At 32.6% G+C, this 26,322-nt stretch overlaps 1 protein-coding gene across 1 annotated transcript in view; it reads left to right on the top strand.

Annotated features, from left to right (window-relative positions):
- Positions 1–26,322, top strand: part of REDIC1 (regulator of DNA class I crossover intermediates 1) — a 74,901-nt gene that overhangs the window by 6,571 nt on the left and 42,008 nt on the right. Inside the window, 7 exon segments of the mRNA XM_061206063.1 lie at positions 2,303–2,435; positions 2,844–2,892; positions 7,108–7,296; positions 9,546–9,661; positions 23,947–24,455; positions 24,737–24,806; positions 26,240–26,300. Of these exon segments, the coding sequence (XP_061062046.1) occupies positions 2,303–2,435; positions 2,844–2,892; positions 7,108–7,296; positions 9,546–9,661; positions 23,947–24,455; positions 24,737–24,806; positions 26,240–26,300 (1,127 nt within the window).

The following is a 26,322-nucleotide window of genomic DNA, read 5'->3' as shown; positions in this document are numbered from 1 at the left end:
TTTTTTTTTTTGGCCACGCTGTGTGGCATGCAGGATCTTAGTTCTCAGACCAGGGATCGAACCCTTGCCCCCTGCATTGGGAGTGCGGAGTCTTAACCACTGGAACGCCAGGGAAGTCCCTTGGGTCTTATAATTAAGGCTTTAATCCATTTTGAGTTGATTTTTGTTTATGGTGTAAGATAAGGTTCCAGTTTTGTTCTCTTGCATGTGCTGTCCAATGATGAATTTATCTTTATGTATTTTCTTTCTCCCTTACTTTCTTTTCACTTATGCATTCAACATATGTTTACTGAATACCTACCATAAGTATTGTGTTGGATGCTGGGAATAGAATAGAAAGTGACAAGGTCAGGACACGATACCCCAAAATATGGCACCTTGGCATTTTGAATATTTTAAGCTGAAGGAATTTGAGAAGCAGCATGTGCGGGAAGGATTCTCATGTGAGAGGTACCCTATACCTGGAGGAAAGGAGCATCTTTATCTCCAAGACAGAGGGGCACTGAGAGGAATCTAAATGAACAGGACTGCTGTTTCCCCCAGTTTACTACACTTTACTCATACCCTTTTTTTGTCCTGTCACATTCTTCATGACTTTCCATTGTTCATCAAACCTAGCATTAAAATGCTCAGGTTTAAACACTTCTTTGGGTCTTCATTTTCTTTTGAAGTTTTCTATGTAGAACCTATATTAAATAAATTTGTATGCTTTCCTCTTGTTAATTCCTGTTTTGTTACAGGGTCCCCAGCTGGGAGTTTAGAAAGGTAGAGGATAGAGATATTTTTACTCTCCTACAAAAGCAAGACTTTATTAGTGAGGACTCATGGCTGCAAACAACAGACATTTAAAAATATATACTTATTTAATGTTATGAACTGAATGTTTGTGTCCCCCCCTCCAAACTCATATGTTGAAATCTTAATCCCTAATGTGATGGTTCAGGAGGGACATTTAGGAGGTGATAATGTCATGAGGGTGGAGCCCTCATAGATACCATTGTACCCTTATTAAAGAGACCCCAGAGAGCTCTCTCTCCCTTTCTACCATCTGAAGGCACAGTGAGAAGATGGCTGTCTGTGAAACAGGAAGCAGGCCCTCACCAGGCACCACATCCGCCAGTGCCTTGATCTTGGACTTCGCAGCCTCCAGACTGAGAAATAAACTTCTGTTGTTTATAATCCACCCAGACTATGGTATTATGTTACAGCAGCCTTGAATGGACCAAGGCACTTAACTAAAAGGAAGGGCTGTGGTGCAGCTGGGCCTCAGAGACTGCTTAAATCAGGGACTTGAATACAGCCAAGATTCTTTCTCACTTCAGATATTAGCTTCATTCTCTCAGACTGTCTTCATCATTGAGGCTTAAAACATTACCTTAAAAAACTAATATTGCTCATCTCTCCTAGTTTTGCTACCAGGGAAATACTGAGATTTGTTTCTCTGGTTCTGAACTTTAAAAAATTCCACTGGAGGGATGTTGCCTTGCCCTACTGGTGCCAGGGCCCAGCACTGGAACAATTACTTATTTTTTTAACTTTTTATTTTATACTGGAGCATAGCCGATTAACAATGTTGTGATAGTTTCAGGTGCACAGCAAAGCGACTCAAACCTACATATACATGTATCCATTCTCCCCCAGGCTCCCGTCCCATCCACGCTGCCATGGAACAATTACTTATAACCAGAGGGAACAATTATTAATTCTTCTTGGGTCAGATGAGTACCCATTATTTTTTCCAGAAAGGCAGGGTTTTATAACATAGAAAGTCTCCACTAGAACTACATAGTTGGTGCATGTGTAAAAGCATTTCACAGAAAAGAATAGTTGTCAAAAGTACTGAACAGACAAAATAGAGACTTCTTCTATAAAGAGAGACAAGGATTCTGCTCTATAAAGTTTAAAAATCTAGTGAGAGAAATAGAGTTAATCAAGTACTACAAACTATGGTAAGTGCTATAATAGAGAACTTATATAGCGCTATGGGAATGTATCAGACAACATCTGATATAGTCTGGGGGTCAGGGAAGTCTTGGAGGAAGAAAAAAGTAGAAGTGAATAAGTAGAGCCCCTTTCAGGAGGAATATATAAGATGATGAAGAAAAAGAGATGATTTGACTTACTATGATAGTTAGTATTGTAATGACTTCTAGCATATATATCAATAGAATATAGGTGGTTTCAGTAAATTTCTAAAATGTACATTTATTTAATGAACATAGTATATCAAACAATGCTTTTAAAAGATTTTATTATTCTTATAATTTTTAATAAATTGTAATTGTAATTTTTTTCATTATAGAAACTGTGAGAAAACCAATCCACGTGAATATGAATAGAGACATAAAAATGCCCCTAAGAAAGCATGATATAGAACTTCCAATGTCGCCTCACTGTGTACCATCTAACCTCTGCATTGATGATGTAGAAAACAAGTAGGTTTTAGCTAAGTTGTATATTATTAGGTATTTAAATGGATTATTATCAACACTCTTTTATTCATTGGAAAATGTACAAAGGATTTATCCTTCTAAGCTTCAGTTTTTATTTGTTCGGCTGTTATAATATTATTAAACTATTAAGACCTTTATCAAATGACCAAATGTCCACGCTAAGTTTTTTGTACACAGTTTCACTTTCTTTATCATAAAAATGTCTCTCTTGTAATAATATAATTTTTAGAAAACTCAGTAATATTATGACCCTGGAATGAAGAGAGTTACTTAGAGTTCCATATATTTTCAAGTATTTGTGTAGAACCGTATGAATTTTAAGTAGATATAAAAAGATGGTCAATTTTATTGCCAGCTATATTTTTAACCTTAAAATTTTATTTTTGTTAGTATATACTCTCAAAGACTAAGCAGCAAGGAAGAATTTGATCCAGTTCAGGTGAGTTTTTTTTTTAAATTTTATTAATTATTTTGACAATTGTGACATGCCACCAAATGATATAAATTTTTCAAATACTGGAGAAAATTATAGTCCTTAAAATGATTCTTTTAAAAGTTTTTAATGTAAAGAACCTATACCTTAAGAATATTTTAACTGATTGCTTATGAGAAACAATTTGGAGTTCTGATAAGGTAGACTAGGCCTACGTGTGCATAACATTTGATTCTGCTTGTTACTGACAAACTGCAAAGGATAATTCATTTGGAGATTCCTACTTTGGGTTCATGTGATCATCGAGCAATTCATCTCTTCAAACATAGTGATCAGATTATTTTATTTTACATCAAATTGTGATTTTCAATATTCACATTGTTCCTAAGATTATTTTTTAAAGTATTGCAAATGATTATTTTTTAGCAAATAAATTATTTTTAATTTAAACATTTTTATTTTTTTAAATTGAAGTATAGTTGATTTGCATGTCATGTTAGTTTCAGGTGTACAGCACAGTGATTCAGTTATATATATATATGTATATATGTGTATATATATATATTCTCTTTCAGATTCTTTTCCCTCATAGGTTATTACAAAATATTGAGTGTATTTTTCTGTGCTATACAGTAGGACTTGTTGATTATCCATTCTGTATATACTAGTGTGTATACATTAATTCCAATTTCTTAATTTATCCCCCCCTCCCTTTCCACTTTGGTAACTGTAAGTTTGTTTTCTATGTCTGTGGGCCTATTTCTGTTTTGTAGATAAGTTCATTTGTATCTTTTTTTTTTTAAATTCCACATATAAGCTATATCTTATGATATTTGTCTCTCTCTGTCTGACTTCACTTAGTCTGGTGATCTCTAGGTCTATCCATGTTGCTGCAAAAGACATTATTTCATTCTTTTTTTATGGCTGAGTAATATTCCATTATAACTATAAACCACATCTTCTTTATCCATTCATCTATTGGTAGCATTTAGGTTGCTTCCACATCTTAGCTATTGTAAATAGTGCTGCAAAGAACATTTGGGTGCATGTAGCTTTTCGAATTATGGTTTTCCCCAGATATATGCCCAGGAGTAGGATTGCAGGATCATATGGTAGCTCTATTTTTAGTTTTTAAGGAACCTTCATACTGTTCTCCAAAGTGGCTGTACCAATTTACATTCCCACCAACAGTGTGTAGGAGGGTTCCATTTTCTCCACACCCTCTCCAGCATTTATTGTTTGTAGACTTTTTAATGGCCATTCTGACCAGTATTGGGGTGATGCCTCATTGTAGTTTTGATTTTCATTTCTCAAATAATTAGCAATGTTGAGCATCTTTTCATGTGTCTTTTGTCTACCTGTATGTCTTCTTTGGAGAAATGTCTATTTAGATCTACTACCCAGTTTTTGATAGGTTATTTGTTTTTTTGCTATTGAGCTGTATGAGCTGTTTGTATATTTTGGAAATTAATCCCTTGTCGGTCGCATCACTTGCAAATATTTTCTCCCATTCTGTAGGTTGTCTTTTGATTTTTTTATGGTTTCCTTTGCTGCAAAAGCGTTTAAGTTTAATTAGATCCCATCTGTTTATTTTTGTTTTTATTTCCATTATTCCAAGAGATGGATCCAAAAAGATATCACTGTGATTTATGTCAAAGAGTGTTCTGCCTATGTTTTCCTCTAGGAGTTTTATAGTATCCAATCTTACATTTAGGTCTTTAATCCATTTTGAGTTTATTTTTTACATTGTATTAGAGAATGTTCTAATTTCATTCTTTTACATGTAGCTGTCCAGGTTCCCAGCACCACTTATTGAAGAGACTGTCTTTTCTCCATTGTATATTCTTGCCTCCTTTGTCATAGATTAATTAGCCATAGGTGCCTGGGCTTTCTATCCTGTTCCATTGATCTATATGTCTGTTTTTGTGCCAGTACCATATGTTTTGATTACTGTAGCTTTGTAGTCTGAAGTCAGGGAGCCTGATTACTCCAGCTCTGTTTTTCTTTCTCAAGATTGCTTTGGCTATTTGGGGTCTTTTGTGTTTCCATACAAATTTTTAAAAATTTTGTTCTAATTCTGTGAAAAATTCCATTGGTAATTTGGTAGGGATGACATTGAATCTGTAGATTGCCTTGGACAGTGCAGTCATTTTAACAACATTAATTCTTCCAATCCAGGAACACGGTGTATCTTTCCAACTGTTTGTGTCACCTTCAGTTTCTTTCAACAGTGTCTTATAGTTTTCAGAGTACAGGTCTTTTGCCTCCTTAGGTCGGTTTATTCCTAGATATTTTAATCTTTGTGATGCGATGGTAAATGGGATTGTTTCCTTAATTTCTCTTTCTGATCTTTCATTGTTAGCATATAGAAATGGAACAGATTTCTATGTATTAATTTTGTATCCTGCAACTTTACCAAATTCACTAATGAGCTCTAGTAGTTTTCTGGTAGCATCTTTAGGATTTTCTATGTATAGTATCATGTCATGTGCAGTGACAGTTTTACTTCCTGTTTTCCAGTTTGGATTCCTTTTATTTCTTTTTCTTCTCTGATTGCCATGGCTAGGACTTCTAAAACTGTGTTGAATAAATATCATATGATATAGCTTATGTTTGGAACTTTAAAAAAAAGACAGAAACTGTGTCCACAAGAGTGGACATTCTTGTCTTGTTCCTGATCTTAGAGGAAATGCTTTCAGCTTTTCACTGTTGAGTATGATGTTATCTGTGGGTTTGTCATATATGGCCATTATTATGTTGAGGTATGTTCCCTCTATGACCACTTTCTGGAGAGTTTTTATCATAAAAGGATGTTGAATTTTATCAAAAGCTTTTTCTGTATTTGTTGAGATGATCATATGGTTTTTATTCTTCAGTTTGTTAATGTGGTGTATCACGCTGATTAATTTGTGGATATTGAAAAATCCTTGCATCCCTGGTATAAATCCCGCTTGATCATGGTGTATGATCCTTTTAATGTGTTGTTGGATTCGATTTGCCAATATTTTGTTGAGGATTTTTGTATCTAAGTTCATCAGTGATATTGGCCTGTAATTTTCTTTTTTGGAGGTATCTTTGTCTGGTTTCTGTATCAGGGTGATGGTGGCCTCATAGAATGAGTTCGAAGTGTTCCTTTCTCTGCAATTTTTTGGAATAGTTTCGGAAGGGTAGATGTTAACTCTTCTCTAAATATTTGGCAGAATTCTCCTGTTAAGTCATCTGGTCCTGGACTTTTGTTTGTTGGGAGTTTTTAAATCACAGATTCAATTTCAGTGCTTATGATTGGTCTGTCATATTTTCTATTTCTTCTTGGTTCAGTCTTGGGAGATTGTACCTGTCTAAGAATTTGTACATTCTTTCTAGGTTGTCCATTTTCTTGGCATATAGTTGTTTGTAGCAGTCTCTTATGGTCCTTTGTATTTCTGTGGTGTTGGTTGTAACTTATTTTTCATTGCTAATTTTATTGCTTTGGGCGCTCTCCCCTTTTTCTTTATGAGTCTGGCTAAAGGTTTATCAATTTTGTTTAGCTTTTCAAAGGACCAACTTTTAATTTCATTGATCTTTTCTATTGTTTTCTTGGTCTCTATCCCATTTATTTCTGCTCTGATCTTTATGATTTTTTTTCCTTCTACTAACTTTGGGTTTTGTTTGTTTTTCTCTCTGTAGTTGCTTCAGGTGTAAGGTTAGGTTGTTTGAGGTTTTTCTTGTTTTCTGAGGTAAGCTTGTATCACTATACACTTCCCTCTTAGAACTACTTTTAGCAAATAAAATTTTAATCAATTAGAAAATGCACCGATTGTGATTAAAGCTTGAAATATTAAGGTCTAAGGCTATATTATTACCCTTTCTTTCCTTTGAATTGCTAAAGTTATACTAGAGAAAGGTAACAACAGTGATACTAAAATCTCTTGGAAATCTTTTCACCTGTAATGTGGGTTAATGAAACTCAGGTTTCCCGTCTTTAGGAGATGGCATGTAGGAGAATGGGGCTTGAGGATGGAGGGGACCAAGTGTGATAAAGGCAAATGAAAAGGAACTCTTAAGTATAATCTTAGTTGATAACCTCTCTTGTCTTAATAAGTCTTGTCCATTACTGATGGGCTTGCCTTTCCTTGGGACTTTTTCTGCAACCCATGACCTTTTTGCACTTCTATTTTCACTTTTATCTTCTCTAGTTTTTACATTTTGGCAAATCAAATGATTGTATCTTCTTTCATATAGTCATCACAAGTCATGGACTCATATAGAATGTTTGAACCTCAATTCAATGGAACAGAAAACTGCAGTTTCACTCCACCATCTTTTTCAGCTGAATTATCTTCCAATAGAAATATTACAGAACTAAATTTCATTCCCAGAATAGCACCTAGTCTTCAGAAAGTTGCATATGAAGAGAAGCAGAATGAACAGGTATCTTTAGATCACGAGTTCTTAGCATTTTGATATTATTATATTTTTATGATATATTCCTTTCTCTTTTTATAGATTTAAAAATATTAGTTGTGAATTGCTATAAATATAGCTAAAATAAGATATAAATTAAGTGTAATAGTTCCTCAAATGTCAAAAACTTAATTCTCTGCACTGTAGAAGATTATGAATCCAAAAACTGGAGTGTTCTTTAAAAATCTTTGAAAAAAATCATTTTTTATCAAATTGATAGTGAAATTGAAAATTGTTCAGTGTGTTATATAGTAGTATGATTGTAATCACAGTAAATAGCTAGTTGGTGATGTCATGGTGGCCCGGTAGACATGTTATGGAAAGGCTCTTGTGAATAGCAGTACATAATCTCAGTGATATCATAGTAGCCTGTTAAAGTATGAGTTGTGATGGCTTGATTCTTTTTATGATTTGTCAGATGACAACTGGTTATATGCACTTCAATTATAATTATACAAATGTATTTATATAGAGATGTATAGTGCTAAAATATTGTTCATTGTGTGCTCTAAAGTAAAAATGTGAAAATGTCCAAAATTTAAAATTCTGAAATATATCTGCCATAGAACATACCAAGAAATGATTTTTTATTAAATTTATATAGAGTTTAAAAATAAAATTATTAAAGATTACTAATGTATAATGATAGGAAAATGGTTATATAAACACTGTCTTATTAACAGGAATATTTAGTTTTGAATTTCTCCCATTTTTAGCATGCAGTAGTTTTATGCCATATTTATGTATTTATTATTTTTAAATTAATTTATAATTATAAATTTATAAATTATAGTTATATATCATGCTATATTATAGTTATATATAGTATATAACATGATTCAATTTTATTAAAGTATGTTTTCTGTTTTTCAGAAAATAGAAAATGAAGTATTATGTTTCAGTGATATGTGTTAGCCTTATTAATTTGAGGACCCAATAATTTTTGAAAGATGCAGTGAAAAACATCCAATTACCCATTCAGTTTGTATTTTACAAGACTAAAACTTGCATCCTAGATCAGCTTATAACTCATCCTTATTCTGTTAAATAGTTTATAGGCTAGAGAATGAAATGCTCTGTAATCTCCTACTTATAGACTGCAGGTTAGTGATTATCTCCAGAGGGGTAAATAATGTTATTCTTAATATGACAGAAGAGAAAAAGAGAGTTTAATGTCCCTGTCCAAGGCATATTGTCACATTGTGACCTTTTAATGAAGTATTTAATAGTTTATTTGGAGGGATTTCAAGAAAAGTGAGAAGAATTAAAATGAAATTATATGATACAAAAGAAAATGAGTTGAAAAAACATGTTAGAAGAAAAAGTGGTCTGGGGCTCACTTCTCACTTCCCTAGAGAAGTAGTATTTGAGCCCATATATAATATTCCCTTCTCTTTTGATTTATTTGTTTCTCACTTCAAGGGATGCACCTTTGTCTCTGCACCTCTGTCACTGTCTCTCTGAGGCTGAGATGTGAGGTGTATTATCAGACTTTATTTTCAGCTCTCCCTCACTTCAGACCTTTTTTTTTATAAGACTTTCAGTATCTCTTTTTGTCTCCCCCTCTTTTTTTCCTATTTCTGTCACTGATTGTCTTTGGACTTGTCATTTCTATGTTTGATGACTTGTAGATAAATATATACTACAGATATAAACTATTATTGCTGGATAGATTAGTGCTGAGCCAATATAATATCTTATATTTATATGGTACTTTCCACATTAATAAATGGATTATCTCAACTGCTTTTCACAATAGTCTTCCAACAGTTTCCCCATTTTGTATTCAATGATATTGGTATTTGGAAATATTAAAGTAGCAGTCTAAAATTACTCAGTAAATGGAAAAACTGAGATAAGTACAGCTGTTTTCTTGGGAGAGATCATGTATTTTTTGTCAGAGAAATTTAACTTTTATTTACTCAAGATCCTGGTGTACTGGGTATTTTTTTAATCTTTTTTTTTAATCTCTGAGAAAATGTTTAGCTCACCATAGTATCAACCCTGTTATTTCAATAATTACTCAAATACTGATATTGCTTTCATTGTTATAACAGTATTTATTTTGTTTTCAATTAGGACACAATTACTTTCTTTTAGACTAAAATAATACATTTTTGTATATATATGTTCACTTAAATGGCATTGTGATAAATAATTTAACTTGTATATATGTACATTTACCACTTTGGCAGGCTCTTCCTTTCTTTTTGCAGCTCAGTAGTGTTAATTATTCTAATTCCTTGGTTTCTAAATTAAATGAAAGTCAAGATACTTTCAGTCCATCATATGAAATAGCACAATTTGGACCATTACTTGAAAGATTAAACAGGTAAGCAAAGATGTTGAACGTAATAAAGAACCTGTAGCATTCTTTCCTTGAATTATTAATTTGACTTTTAATAGATACAAATATTTTTTGTTAGAAATGTAAGCAGACCTAAATATTACTTCTAGAAAAAAAAACACTATCAGTAAAATGTAACATTTCACTAAAACACTTGTAAGTAATTATTTTCTAATGTGCACATTTACCTTTCATTTATTTATTTTAAAACATATTTGGGGCCAAGGTGTTTTGTACCTGTTTTATAATCTCCATGAATTACTAGTTTCTTTTGCTGTGTCATAATCATATTTCTTTTTCATATTTATGATAGTTGATCAGTGTCTTATTTTTATTTTCTAGATGTCTGTATATAAACCCTAGTTATTTGTTTTAAATCCATTGAACTTGTCAAACCAGTTTGAATAACTCTTGGTAATTGTGGTGAGAAACCTTGACTCTGTAATCCTACCCCAGTCTTCTTCATGTTAGTAAACGGCAACACTATTCACTCAGCTGCTTAAGCCAAAATAAAAGTTGTCCTTGATTCCTTCCTTTTCTGCATCTTCCAATATACATTTCACCAACAAAGTATTGTCATTTCTGTATTCTAATAAACTTTAAAATTATTTACTTACATTTTCATCTCAAAGGGTTCCATCCCAGTCTAAGCAACCACTGCTTCTTGCCTGGAGAATTGTAATAGCCACAAAACAGTTCTTTTTGTTTTCTCTTTGTCCTGAGATAAATTTTTTTTACAACTTTATTAATGTATAATCAACGTACAACAAAGTGAACTTATCTAAAATGTGCACTTCAATAAGTTTTGACCTGTGTTAAAAATAATGAACTTATTTATCATCTCCAGTAGTTTCTTGGGCACCTTTGTAATCGCTTCTTCTGGTCACTTCACATCCCTTACTCCCGTCCCAAGACAACTGCTGATCTGCTTTCTGTCACTATTGATTAGTCTTTAAGTGGCATCATACAATATGTTCTCCCTTTTTTTCGTTTAGCTTTTTTCACTCAGCATAATTATTTTGAGATTCATCTATATTGTTTATTGTATGTATCAATAAGTCTGTTTCTTTTTATTGCTGAGTAGTATTCCATTGTATGGACATGGCACAATTTATTCATCTGTTGATGGACATTTGGGTGTTTTTCTCCCAGTTTTGGCTATTCCAAATAAAGCTATTATTCCAAATAATACTATGAACATTGATGCTGAAATCTTCATTTGGACATATGCTTTCATTTATTTTGGGTAAATATCTACAAGTGGAATAGCTGGGTCATATGGTAGGTGTATGTTTAACTTTTCAAGAAACTGACAAACTGTTTTCCCAAGTGATTTGTGTCATTTTTACATTCCCATGAGCAATGAGTGAGAGTTCCATTTGCAACACATACTTGACAACACTTGGTACAATCAGTTTTTTTAAATTTACACCATTCTAGTCAACATGTAGTGGTGTCTCATTGGGGTTTTAATTTTGCATTTCCCTAATGACTAATGATGTTGGCATCTTTTCATGTGCTTACTAGCCATTTATGTATCTTTGGTGAAATGCTTACCCTTTTCATTTTCTTAATGGTGTCTTTTTGACACCAAACTTTTTTACAAAGGTTTTAATTTTGATGAAATCAAATTTATTAATTTTTTTAATTTATGAATCATGCATATGGTGTCAAAGTTAACAAATCTTTGCCTAAGGCAAGGCCAGGAAGATTGTCTCTTATGTTTTCTTCTGTCTTGTAGTTTTCAATCTAATATTTTTGAGTTAATTTTTATGTATGGTGTGAGGTAAGGATCTAATTTCATCATTTACATTTGTGGAAAGAGAAGAATAACTTTTCCCCACTGAGTGCTTTGAGACTTTTGTTGAAAATTAATTGACCAAAAATATGGTTTTTTTCCCTATAATCTCAATTCTGTTTTATTTATCAATCATGTCTATCTTTGTCACACTGTATACTAAAGCTTTAGTATAAGTTTTGAAATTGGGACTTGTATTAGTCCTCCAATTTGTTCTTCTTTTTCAAAAATGTTTTAGCTTGTCTTAGCTCTTTGCATTTTCATATAAGTTTTAGGATCAGCCAGTCAGTTTCTGGGGAAAAAAAAGTTTAATTGGATTTTTATAGGGATTGTGTTGAATCTATAGATCAATATGGGAGAAATTTTAACATTTTAACAATAAAATTTAACAATTTTAACAAAGTGATTCTTCCAATCCATGAGCATGAAATGTTTCTCCTAATCGATTTTTTTGTATGTCATAGCAGCTTTATTCTTAATAGCCCCAAACTTGAACTAACCCAGAAGTCCATTAAGAATAGAATATTATATAATATTCATATAATGGAATAGTACACGGAAAAGAAAAAGAATGGACTGCTAATATATGTAATAGCAAGCAAGAACATGAACAAATCTCAACACAAAAAGAGAACCATTGTATAATTCAATTTAAATGAAGCTCAAAGACAGCTAAAATAATGAAGCTAAAATAATGTATAGCAACAGTAATCAGAATGGTGGTTACTTTTCAGAGGTACGAACTTGGAGGGACATGAGAGAGCCTTCCAGTGTGTTTGAAGTGTGGTTTTCTTTCTCTCCAGCTTTAATGACATATAACTGACAAATAAAAATTGTATATATTTAAAATGTTCACTGTGATGATTTAATATACATACACATTTTGAAATGATTACCACAATCAAGCTAATTAACACATCCATCACCTCACATAGTTACCATTATTGTATGTGTGGTAAGACCACTTAAGATCTACTCTGTTAACAAATTTCCAGTGTAAATATAGTATTAAGAACTGTAGTCACCATGCTGTACACTAGATCCCCAGAACTTATTCATCTTATAACTAGAAATTTGTACCCTTTGACCAATATTTCCCATTTCTCCCACTTCCCAGCCCCTGGCAACCACCATTCTACTCTCTGCATTTTTGAGTTTGGCTTTTTAGATTCTACATATAAGTAAGATCATACAGTATTTGTCTTTCTGTGTCTGACTTTTCACTTAGCAAAATATCCTCCATGTTCTTTCATGTTGTCACAAATAGAAGGATTTTCTTTTTATGGCTGAATAATATTCCATTGTATTTAATCTTCTTTAATTTTTCTCAGTAATTTACGTAGTTTTCAATGTATAAGCCTCATGGTTATATTGTTAAATTTATTCCTACATATTTAATTCTTTTTATGCTGTTGTGATTGGAATTATTTTCTTTTTTTAAGTTTTATTGAAGTATAGTTGATTTATACTGTGTTAATTTCTGCTGTACAGCAAAGTGACTCAGTTATACACACACATACATATATATGTATATATATACACACACACACATACATATATATTCTTTTTCATATTCTTTTCCATTATGGTTTATCACAGGATATTGAATATAGTTCCCTGTTCTGTACAGTAGGACCTTGTTGTTTATCCATCCTATATATAATAGTTTGCATCTACTAATCCCAAACTCTCAATCCTTCCCTCCCCCCCAGCACCCCCTTGGCAACCACAAGTCTGTTCTCTATGTCTGTGAGTCTGTTTCTCTTTCATAGATATGTTCATTTGTGTCATATTTTAGATTCCACATATAAGTGATATCATATGGTATGTCTCTCTCTTTCTGACTTACTTCACTTAGTGTGATAATCTCTAGGTCCATCCATGTTGTTGCAAGTGGCATTATTTTATTCTTTTTTATGGCTGACTGATATTCCATTATATATATATATCTTAATCCATTCATCCATCAGTGGACATTTAGGTTGTTTCCATGTCTTTGCTATTGTAAATAGTGCTGCTATGAATATAGGGGTGCAGGTATCTTTTTGAATTATATTTTTTTCTGGGAATATGCCCAGGAGTGGGATTGCTGGATCATATGGCAACTCTATTTTTAGGTTTTTTGAGGAACCGCCATACTGTTTTCCAGAGTGGCTGTACCAAATTACATTCCTACCAATAGCGTAGGAGGGTTCCCTTTTCTCCACAACCTCTCCAGCATTTATTTGTAGCCTTTTTAATGATGGCCATTCTGACTGGTGTGAGGTTATACGTCATTGTAGTTTTGATTTGCATTTCGCTAAGAATTAGCAATGTTGAGCATATTTTCATGTGCCTATCGGCCATATGTATGTCTTCTTTGGAGAATTGTCTATTTAGGTCTTCTGCCCATTTTTTGATTGGGTTATTTTTTTTTTTGTTACTGAATTGTAGGAGCTGTTTGTATATTTTGGAAATTAAGCCCTTGTCAATTGTATCATTTGCAAATATTTTCTCCTAATCCATAGGTTGTCTTTTCATTTTGCTTATGGTTTCCTTTGCTGTGCAAAAGCTTACAAGTTTGATTAGGTCCCATTTGTTTATTTTTGCTTTTATTTCTATTGCCTTGGGAGACTGACCTAAGAAAACGCTGGTACAATTTATGTCAGAGAATGTTTTAACTATGTTCTCTACTAGGAATTTTACGGTGTCTTGTCTTATATTTAAGGCTGTAAGCCATTTTGAGTTTATTTTTGTGTATGGTGTGAGGGTGTGTTCTAACTTCATTTATTTACATGTGGCTGTCCAAATTTCCCAATACCACTTGCTGAAAAGACTGTCTTTTATTGTGTATTCTTGCCTCCTTTGTCAAAGATTAATTGTCCATAAGCATGTGGGTTTATTTCTGGGCTCTCTATTCTGTTCCATTGATCCATATGTCTGTTTTTGTGCCAATACCACACTGTTTTGATTACTGTAGCTTTGTAGTATTGTCTGAAGTCTGGGAGGGTCATGCCTTCTGCTCTGTTCATTTTCCTCAGGATTGTTTTGGCAATTCTGGGTCTCCCATGGTTCCATATAAATTTTAGGATTATTTGTTCTAGTTCTGTGAAAAATGTCATGGGTAATTTGATAGGGATCACATTAAATCTGTAGATTGCTTTGGGTAGTGTGGCCATTTTAACAGTATTAATTCTTCCATTCCAAGAACATGGGATATCTTTCCATTTCTTTGCATTATTTTCAAGATTTCCTTTATTAATGTTTTGTGGTTCTCAACATATGTCTTTCACCTCCTTGGTGAGGTTGATTCCTAGTTGTTTTTTTTTTTTTGATGTGATTTTAAAAGGTATTGATTTTTTTACATTCCCTTTCTGATATTTCATTGTTAGTATAAAGAAATCCAACTGATTTCTGTATGTTAATCTTGTATCCTGCTACCTTGCTGAATTTATTTATCAATTCTAGTAGTTTTTGTATGGAGTCTTTAGGGTTTTCTATATATAATATCATGTCATCTGCATATAATGACAATTTTACCTCTTCCCTACCAATTTGAATACCTTTTATTTCTTTTTCTTATCTGATTGCTGTGGCTAGGACTTCCAATACTATGTTGAAGAGAAGTGATGAGTGTGGGCATCCTTGTCTTGTTCCAGATTTTAGCAGGAAGGCTTTCAGCTTTTCACCATTGAGTATTATATTGGCTGTGGGTTTGTCATAAAAAGATTTTATTATGTTGAGATATGTTCCTTCTATACCCACTTTCATAAGGGTTTTTATCATTAATGGATGTTGAATTTTATCCGATGCTTTTTCTGAATCTATTGAGATGATCATGTGGTTTTTATCTTTTCTTTGGTTGACGTGGTGTATCACATTGATTAATTTGCATATGTTGAACCATCCTTGTGACCCTGGGATGAATCCAACTAGGTCATGGTGTATGATCTTTTTTATGTGTTGTTGGATTTGGTTTGCTAATATTTTGTTGAAAATTTTTGCATCTATAGTCATCAAAGATATTGGCCTGTAATTTTCTTTTTACTAAAAAACCAATGGGTCAACGATGAAATCAGGAAGAAATTTTAAAATGCCTTGAGGCAAATGACAATGAAAACACAACCAAACAAAATCTATGGGATGCAGTAAAAGCAGTTCTTAAAGGGAAGTTCCATAGCAGTACAGGTCTTCTTTAAGAAACAAGACAAATGTCAAATAAACAATCTAACCCACCACCTAAAAGAATTAGAAAAAGAAGAACAAACAAAACCTAAAGTTAGCAGAAGGAAACAGATAATAAAAATCAGAGAGGAAATAAGTAAAATAGAGGTTAAAAACAATAGAAAAAAATCAGTATAACCAAGAGTTGCTTCTTAGAAAGGGTAAACAAAATTGACAAACCTCTGGCCAGGCTCACAAAGAAAAGAGAGAAGACCCAAATAAAGAAAATAAGAAATGAAAGGAGAAATCATAACTGATACCACAGAAATACAAAAATCCATAAGAGATTACTATGAACAATTATATGCCAACAAATTTGACAACCTAGAAGAAATGGACAACTTTCTAGAAACATACAGCTTGCCAAGACTGAGTCAAGAAGAAATAGATAACTTGAACAGACCAATCACTAGAAATGAAATAGAATCTGTAATAAAAAAAAAAAAAAAAAAAAACAACTCCCTACAAACATAAGTCCAGGACCAGATGGCTTCACAGGTGAATTCTACCAAACATACAAAGAAGAACTTGTACTGATCCTTCTCAAACTCTTCCAAAAGATTGAAGAGGAAGGAACACTCCCAAAGACATTCTGTGAAGCCATCACCATCACTCTGATACCAAAACCAGACAAAGACACTACCAAAAAAGAAAATTACAGGCCAATATCTTTGCAATTATTTTGTTAATATTATTTTTGGATTATTCATTGCTAGTATATAGTTATACAATTTTGTATATTGAAATTGTATCCTTTGACCTTGCTGTATTATTAGTTCTACTAGTAGTTTTATGAGTTCTTTAGGATTTTCACCATATTGGATTATGCCGTCTATAAATATAGATATTTTTACCTTTCCCCTTTCAATCTGAATGCCTTTTGCTTTGTTGCCTGACTCCAGTGACTTGAACCTCTAATACAGTGCTGAATAGCAGTGGCAAGAGTGGGCGTGTTTACATTGTTCCGAGTCTTAGGGAAAAAGCATTTTACCTTTCACTATTAAGAATAATATTAGCTTTAGGTTTTTTGTAGGTGCCCTTTGTCAGGTTGCCCTCTATTCCTAGTTTATTGAAAGTTTTTATCATGGATTTTTGTCAACTGCTCATTCTGTGTCTCTTGAGATTATCATGTAGTTTTTTTTCTTTATTCTATTAATATATATAATATATTACCTTATTTTCAAATGTTAAACCACCTTGCCTTCCTGTGGTAAAGGCTGCTTAATCATGTTACATAACCCATTTCATAAAATGCTAGATTTATTTTGCTAATTTTTTTATGATTTTTACATCTATACTCATGAGAAATATTGGTCTGAATTTTTCTTTTCTTGTGATGTCTTTGTCTGGCTTTGGTAACAGAGTAATACTCCTGGCTTCATAGAACAAGTTGGAAAGCGTTTCTTCCTCTATTTAATGGAAGAATTTGTGGAGGATTGGTTATTTCTTCTTTAAGTGTTTTTGCACCTTGGCTTTTCTTAGTGGGAAGACTTTTAACTAATAATTCTTTTTATTTTTAGTTGTTATAGGTCTAATCAGATTTTAAAATTTCTTCTTGAGTACTTTGTGTGAATGTGTGTTTTTATAGGAATTCATCCATTTCATCTAAGGTGTATAATTTGTTTGCATAAAGTTGTTCATAGTATTCCCTTGAAGTCCTTTTAATTTCTATAAGGTAAGTGTTGATATCCTTGTTTAACCTGTTTAATTCCAGATCTGTGTCTTTTCTACTTTTTTTCTTGGTCAGTATAACTAAAGATTTGCTAATTTTATTTGCTAAGTTTTGAGTTTCATCAATTTTCTCTATTTTTTTTCTATTCCATTGATTTCTGCCCTATTGTTTATGATTTTCTTTTTCTACTTACTTTGGATTTAGTTTGGCCTCCTTTTTTTCCTAGTTTCTTTTTAACTAGTTTCCTAGTTTCTTAAGGTGTAAGCTTAACTTATTGATTTGATATTTTTCTTCTCTTCTAATATAGACATTTAAAGCTGTAAAGCAGTGCTTAGAGGTCAACCAATGATTAGTTGGAGGTTGTGTTTAAACACCTTGAGCTAATAAGACTTCCTCCTGGGCATAAGACCTTACATTCAGCCAGGTATGAGTGGATACCTCACATTCAGGCAGGATGAGTGTTATTTTTCAAAGACATTTTGAAAAATGTCTTTGAGTGGCATTGTTTCCAACTAGAAGTTTGCTGTCATTCTTATCTTAATATCTGTGTATATATAATATATAATTTTCTCTGTTTTTAAGATTCTTTTATCGTGGATTCTCTACCACAGATTTTTTACGGTGGATTTCTCTCCATTAGGATTAGGATGTTTGTTTTCTATTTCTTGTGTTTGGACTGTGTTGAGCGTCTTGGATCTGTGGACTTCTTATTGTTTTTACAAAATTTGGAAAAAATTCAGTCATTAATTTTTCAAATATTTTTTACGTATTTTTTCTGATTGCTCTCTCCTGTGTGTGCTCACAGCCTTATACATGTTTGCAGCTTTCCAGACCACCAGGGATGGCTGAGAGTTTATGAAAGCCTATTTGTTTTCTAGATTTCTCCATGAAATTTCTGGATCGTTTTTTGCTTTCTCCAAGTATTATAGCCTTAGGCAGCTGCAATGTTAGCCTATCCTGATGGTCTGCCACCAAGATAATGATCGATTTTGACAAATTCCCTGGGCATGGGGCTCCCCCATACCCACCTCCAAACTGCCTAGCCTTGGTAGTGCTACCAGCCATGGAGCTGGGGATGGAGGGAAGCAGCCCAAGACTAAAACTCCACAGACTCCCACTCTTCCTACTAAGGTTTAGTAGTTTTACCTGCTTCTCAGTTTATTGTATACCTTTGGTCACTCCCCAGATTCTGAAATAGTTTTTTTTGCAAATGTTATTTGGTTCTGTTGTTGCTTAGAGTGGGGAAGAATTTGCCAAGCTTCTCTATCAATTCCAGAGGTCCTGCTCCTCATCGATTAATTTTTTAAATATTAAATCAGTCTTGTATTCCTGAGATAAACTCCACTTGGTCACAGCATGCTATCCTGGTTATGCATTCTTGGATTTGATTTGCTAAAATTTTGTTAGGAATTTTTGAAAGAGATTGTTTTCTAGGTTTCTTTTTATTTTAATATCTTGGTCTGATTTTGATATCAGCCTAATGCCAATATCATAGAATAAGTTGGGAAGTAACCCCTCCTATGTAATTTTCTGAAAGTTTGTGTAGCTTTGGTATAATTTACTCCTTAAATGTTTGGTAGAGTTCATCACTGAGGAGTTCTTTTTGTGGGAATGTTTATTTTTTACTATAAATTTCATTTCTTACTAGATACAGGCTAGTCAGATTAGTTTTAGTGAGATTTGATAATTTGTAATGAACAAAAAAAGTATTCATTTAATCTGTTGTAGAATTTATTGACTTCAAGTTATTCATAATATCCCCTTACAATGCATTTAACATCTTTAACATCTGTAGTGATGTCTTTTCTCTCATTGATAACATCTTCTCCCTTTTTTCTCCTGATTATTCTGATTAGAGACTTACCAATTTTACTTATCTTCTAACAGAATTAACTTTCAATTTCACATATTTTTAATTTTTCTAGTGTTCATTTCATTGAATTCTGCTTTTATTTCCATTTGTCTATTTAATTTGGATTTAATTTACTCTTTTTTTTTTCTGGTTTCTTAAGGTGAAAGCTGAGGTCATTGATTTGAGACCATTTTTTCTTTTCTGTGTGTGTGTGTGTGTTTAGTGCTATCAATTTCCCGTTAACCACTGCTTTTGCTATATCCTACAAGTTTGATATGTTTTGTTTTAATTTTCATTCAGTTAAAAACAATTCTAATTTTCCTTTTGATTTCATTTACAATCCATGAATTATTTAGAAGTTTGTTGTTTGGTTCCTAGAAACCTCAAGGCTTTTCTGTTATCTTTCTAAATTCATTATATTGTGGACCAGGAAGATGCTGTATGTGATTTGAATCCTTTCAAATTTATTGAGATGTATCACTGTTAAGAATATGGTTTACATTTAATGTGACAATTGATATGGTTGGGTTTAAGTCTGTTCTCTTGCTATTTGTTTTTTATTTGTCCCATATAATTTTGTTCCCCTTCCCTCTTTTTCTGCCTTTTGAGTATTTTCTATGGCTTAATTTATCCCTTTTGTTGGCTTATTAGATATAACTCTGTTTTTTGTTTTTCAGCAATTGCTTTAGATTTTATAGTATATATTTAATTTATCATGGACTGTCTTCAAGTTATATTATGCCAATTCAAATATAATATGAGACTTATAATGGTATGCTTTTATTTCTTTCCTTTAGCCTTTGTGTTTGTTGTATTCATACATTTTACTTATATGTATGTTATAAATCCATTATTCTTTTTGTTTTAGAGAGAGTTAAAAAATAAATAAACAATTTTTTATATTTAGTTCAAATTTATCATTTTTGGTGGTCTTCATTATTTTGTGCAGATCTAGATTTACATCTGGTGACATTTTGCTTCTGTTTAAAAGGCTATCTTTAACATTTTTTATAGTGTGGGTCTGCTGGTGATTAATTCATCTCTTGTATACTTTTAAGTCTTTATTGTTCTCTTCTTTTTGAAAAATGTCTTTGAGTACCATTGTTTCCAACTAGAAGTTTGCTGTCATTCTTATCTTAATTTCTGTGTATATATAATGTACAATTTTCTCTGTTTTTAAGATTTTTCATCATGGATTCTCTACCACAGATTTTCTACTGTGGATTTCTCTCCATTAGGATTAGGATGTTTGTTTCCTATTTCTTGTGTTTGGGCTGTGTTGAGCTTCTTGGATCTGTGGACTTATTGTTTTTACAAAATTTGGAAAAAATTCAGTCATTAATTTTTCTAATATTTTTTCTGATTCCTCTCCTCTCTTCTTTGGGATCCCAAAAAATATGTAAAGTAGTCCAACTGAAGTTTTGTAACAGTTTGCTGATGCTCTGTTTATTTTCCATTTTTTCCCTCTCCTTTCATTTTATATATATTGTTAGATCTTCAAATTCACTAATTGTATCTTCTTTGGTATCTAATACTGGTAAATTTATTCAGTGTATTTTTCATCTCTAGAAGTTTGATTTAACTCTTCTTTTTATTTTCCTTGTATCTATTCAACATGCTCAATCTTTCCTTTAGCTTCTTGAATATAGGGAATATAGTTAGGATAACTCTTTTAACGTTTTTGTCTATAAATTATATCATTTTGTGTCATTTCTTAGTCTATTTCTAATAACTGATTTTCCTCCTCATTACAGATTGTAACTTTCTGCTTCTTTGCATTCTTGCGAATTTTGTTTAGATTCTATACATTGTGAATTATCTTTTTGGTTTCTGGAAATCTTGTATTCCTATAGATCATCTTAAGCTTTGTTCTGGGATACAATTTAGTTACTTGGAAGTAGTATGATTTTATTGAGGGTTGCTTTAAACTTTGTTAAGCAGGACCAGATACACCTTCAGTCTATGGTTAATTTGCCCTCTGCTGAGGCTATACTCTTCTGAGTCCTCTCCAATTTCCTTTGAATTACAAGGTTTTCCACTCTGGTTGATGAGAACACAAAATTTTCCCATCCTTGTGTGAGTTCCTGGAATTGTTCCATCTTCTCATGTTGGGTGGTTCTTTTCCCAGCCTTGACTAATTGCTTCATATGTATGTGCTGGTCAGTACTTGGTTAAAGATTTGAGGACTCTCTGTAGATCTCTGGAGCTTCCTCTTTTTGAAACACCCTCCTTCATGGTACTCTGCCCTGTGAACTCTATTTTCTGTAGTCTCCCTGAACCCCCAGCCCTATTTCCTCAAGAAGGGTAATCTGTGGGCTCTGACTAGGTTTCCCCTCCAAGTATTCAAGTATTCTGTGGCTTGGATACACTCTCAAGGTAGTAAGCTAGGAGCAGTTATAGGATTCATTTGATTTGTTTTCTCTTTCTCAGGGATCATTATCCTGTTCTACCTGATGGCCCATGTCTGAAAATCATTGTCTCATGTATTTTGTCTAGTTTTTTAATTTGGTCAGTTGGGAGGATAAATCTGGTCCTTTTTACTTCATTTGGGTAGTCAGAAGACCTGAAATTCATATTCACCCAGCAATCAGACTGATATTTTCCAAGGCAGAAAGCAGTCAATTTTACTTTTGTACTTGGAACCTTTCAATGTTTCTTATTGCTCTTTTCAGAAATAAAGCTGTGCATGATTTTTGGCCCTTTTTTACCTTTTAAGCCTTAAGTCATAAGTTTTCTTTCACTGATTCTAATCTAGCTTTATTCCTCTTCTTTTCATTTCCCAAACATGCTGCAGACCTTGCATTTGTTATTATTCCATTCCCAGGGTGTGCTTACTCCTTTCCTCACATGTCTAACCATTCTGTACTTTTAGCTTATTTATCACTTCCTAATTAGGGACTTTCCTGACCAAACTATCTGAAACAGGACCTCCAACATGTTATTCCATCACGTGATTTTGTAGCACTTATAAAGGCACTATAATTATCTTTATCTGTTTAATTCTTTATTTCTTTTATTCATTGTACTTATTAATGGTTAATTATCTTATTTGTTTAGTATATTTGTTCACTAGAATATAAGCTGTATTGTCTCCTTACCACATAGTAGGCATACATTAAATATCTGTTGAATACTCTTTATTAGATAATAAATTTATCCCTATTTTTGTACATAATTTTCATGAATTTTATATTTATCTATAGGAAAAATTGAATTGTTAAAGAAACTGGATGGATTTGTCTTAATAAGACTTTTAAATTTTTAGCATCATTTCTCTCATTTGTACAAGTAACAATTCTTCCCAACATTTGGTCCCCAACTCAAATGCCACCTGCCTGATTTTTCTCAATCAAAAGAATTTCTTCTTTCTATGTACTATAGTAACAATTTACTGTAGGATAGCACTTTTCACTTTCTAATTTTTTCTTGCCTCTTCTAGACTATTTCTTGTGAGCAATGACTGTGCACTATACACTTCTGTATTGCCCACATCTTTTGAGTTACTGATTATCCTGAGTCTGAATGCTTAAAATACCCTTTTAAAATGATGATTTACATTTTGTAGTATGCTTTCTAACTTACTAAGTGCTTTTAAATTTATTTTCTCATTTAGAGTAATAGAAATTTCTCTGGTGTTAATGGTGTGTTATTGCATACTATAGGTTATGCCTTTTGGTAATAACAGAGTAGCATTTTTCTGCCCAAAATACCAATAAGACCCATATTGAGAAATAATGTAGGATCATGATCTGTGTGCATTCATGGACAAAACATCTCTCTCTATCCTTAATACCAAACTGAAATATTTTATCTCTCTGTCCCCAACACATGGCACACTGCCTAGAACAGAGTAGGTGTACTTGCTCATTAAATATTTAATAAATTAATTATAAATAAAATTGAAACTCAATCAGAGTTTCAGCAGTCTATGTTTTTCTAAATTTCTTTGGTACCTCCAATCTCTGGAACAAAACCAACCCCAAGTAAATTTGTAGATAGTCAAAGGGAACAAAATTCATAATACCTTGATTTCTAATTACTTTCCATGATAACTTTGATTCTTTAATACAAGTTGGATATAACTTAGAATTATGATTTATAATAATTTATAATAATTATGCATTAGAAGGGAGTTTGCAAGCTATCTTGTCTAACATTTTCATCTAATCCATCTTATCTCTTGGCTTTATTACTTACGTATGCATTTGTAGTTATATTGCTCTTCCTTGGGAACTTCAGAGATAGTTTGTTAGGTTGAGTTCCTTGTTAGGTTGAGAAATATCTGATTTAATGTTCTCATAACAATTTTATTTGACATTTTAACACTAAGGGTAATTATTTTCTCTGAACAGTCTTCAGAGTGTCTTTCTCTGGTTAAATGGAGTGGCATTTAGGTACAGTGTTTGCCTAGGTAATTCTCTAGACGGTATTATGGAAGACATACTATAGATTGGTCATATTTTGTTTTGTTAATAGAACAGTAAATTGAACCACATACTAGTTTTTCATGTTGCAGTACTAAACTAAGTGTAGATTATTTTTATACTCACTAAGGTATTAGAAGAGGATATTAGACAAATTTCCACCCAAAGCAGTATTATTTATTTAAATTTTAAAAATGTAAACATGGTCTACTTAAATGTTAGCAGCTACTCAATATGTTCTGTAAGAATTTAACTTCACGTGTTTCTAAATGAGAATGCTCTATGCTTTTCTTGCTAAATATGTTTTTATTTATCCTAAAGTCCAGAAAATAGAAATTTCCTTACTAGGAGATCTGCTATAGTTGTAGGTGAATATTGTGGAAGCATGGATGAAAGAAGACAGTCAGACTTCATTACTGAAAAAAATTCATTACAACATATTTGGGGAGAAAATAGAAAAATGTTTTCTAATGAAGATATGAACCAGCAAACCCCAAGCCTTCTATCAGATAATTGTGACTCTTTTATTAGTGAAAATATGATCAACTTATTAAACATAGATCAACAGAAGATAAATAAAACCTTTGACAAGTGTGGTTATGACAGTGCAGTCATTAGTTCTGATAAAAACCATTTCACTGATAGATGCATTAGAAGTACTTTTACAGATCCAGAGTTGACTTCTAGTAATTCTACTTTTAATAAATCAAGTTTTCCAGAAAAGTGTCGACCAAACAAGAATTGTCAGAAAGAGTACAACAATAATGAAAGAAATAAGTTTAGTACATCTTTTGAGAAGGATTGTTACCCAGCCAGCTCTGATAAAAAAGGTTGGTGTTATAGATGGAAAGTGTAATAATCTATTGAGGCCTTTTGTTTGTTTGTTTTCAGTTTTAATGAATATCCGTATGTGTGTATGTGTGTGTGTGTGTGTGTGTGTGTGTGTGTGTGTTTGGAGGAACATGAAATTAAAAATAGAATGACATTCTATTATATGACATTGTGGACCAGTGGCATCCCTCTATATGGGTCATGCTAATAAGCTTCAAATTAAAAAATAGAAATTGTCTATGCTAAAGTTTTATTTCAGTGCATACTTTTATTTTTAAAGGAAAATTTGAAAGTGATTACCAAGAGAAGACATCCCAGAAAAAAACCCAGAAATATTCAGTGAACCATATGTAAGTTTTTAGGTAAATTTGGGGAATGCAAATTGGGACCTAATATAATGCATGTTTAAGGATTAAACTGATACAAAGTGAGGTAGGCATAATGCTGTCTGAGGGTGGGCAGACTGGCCTCAAAAATCAATTGTCAGACCTTGGTAGTATCACCCTAGTTGAGAGTTTGGTCCTCATATTCACCAGTGCAAAAATATCTTCTTATCTGAATCATAGTGTTAATTAGATTTGAGAAAACTGACTTATGTGTTCAGGAAATTTATTTACCCACCAGAATGTCAATTTATTAATTTACAATAAGAAATAGAAGGGTGACATATATAGGAATGCTTACTGGCATAATTTTCTTACTGAATATTTTCTACCTTTTGGCAGCTTGCCATGGGAAGGTTGCTTGGTTAATATAGAATCAGAACAAGGGAGTAATAGAATTCAAATGTTAATGTCATAAACAAGCATATCAACAATTTATGGGACTGACATTATAGGAAATTAAAGAAAACTTGTAGTTTCAGAATATGCCTAACTTTCTCAGTAATGATTATGATTTAATCAAATCTTTGTAATTGAAAATCATGAATTAGGATAGATTTTTATTTTGGAAGTACTTTCTTATGGAAATATGTAAAATATCTATTAATACAAAGAATTATTAGATGCCATTTTTATGGCATTGGTACAACAAATTAAAAAATAGATTCACCACTTATTTAATAAAATCAACAACTTAGGTTCTTTGTTGTCAAACCTCCAAATACTCAGAAACTTATGAATGAAAAACAGGATGTTAAAGCTTGAATTTTAAAACATATTTTATGAAAGTGATTTAGAACATGGCTTCCAAACCTGTGTGAAAATCCTCATCACTTGAGGGGTTTTTTTTTTCCTAATAAATTTATTTATTTATTTATTTATTTATTTATTTTTGGCTGCATTGGGTCTTCATTGCTGCACGTGGGCTTTCTCTAGTTGCGGTGAGCAGGGGCTTCTCTTCATTGCGGTGCAATGAGGCTTCTCATTGTGGTGGCTTCTCTTGTTGCAGAGCATGGGCTCTAGGCATGAGGGCTTCAGTAGTTGTGGCTTGTGGGCTCTAAAGTGCAAGCTTAGTAGTTGTGGCGCATGGGCTTAGTTGCTCCGTGGCATGTGGGATCTTCCTGGACCAGGGATAGAACCCCTGTCCCCTGCATTGGCAGGTGGATTCTTAACCACTGTGCCACCAGGGAAGCCCAAGGGGTGATTTTAAAATACAAAATATCAAGTTTGACCTACACAAAATAAATAGGCTCCTTAAGATAGAGCTTATGAATCCTTATCTTTTAAAAAACTTCTCTTATAATTCTGATCTTTAACCAACTTTGGGAATCATAATTTAGAACAATAATTTTCAGAGGGAATACAACACACTCTAATACTTTCTTATTTAAAACCCTTAGGGGTAATATCCCTTTGGAAGAATTGTGTTCTAAGCAATCATGGGACTTTGGAATTGGTGAGGTAAAGTACATCTTACATTATC

Source organism: Eubalaena glacialis, chromosome 11 (genome assembly GCF_028564815.1).
Source record: "Eubalaena glacialis isolate mEubGla1 chromosome 11, mEubGla1.1.hap2.+ XY, whole genome shotgun sequence".
Classification (NCBI taxonomy): domain Eukaryota; kingdom Metazoa; phylum Chordata; class Mammalia; order Artiodactyla; family Balaenidae; genus Eubalaena; species Eubalaena glacialis.
The sequence above is the reverse complement of the archived record's forward strand: the minus strand, read 5'-3'. Positions and strand labels throughout refer to the sequence as shown.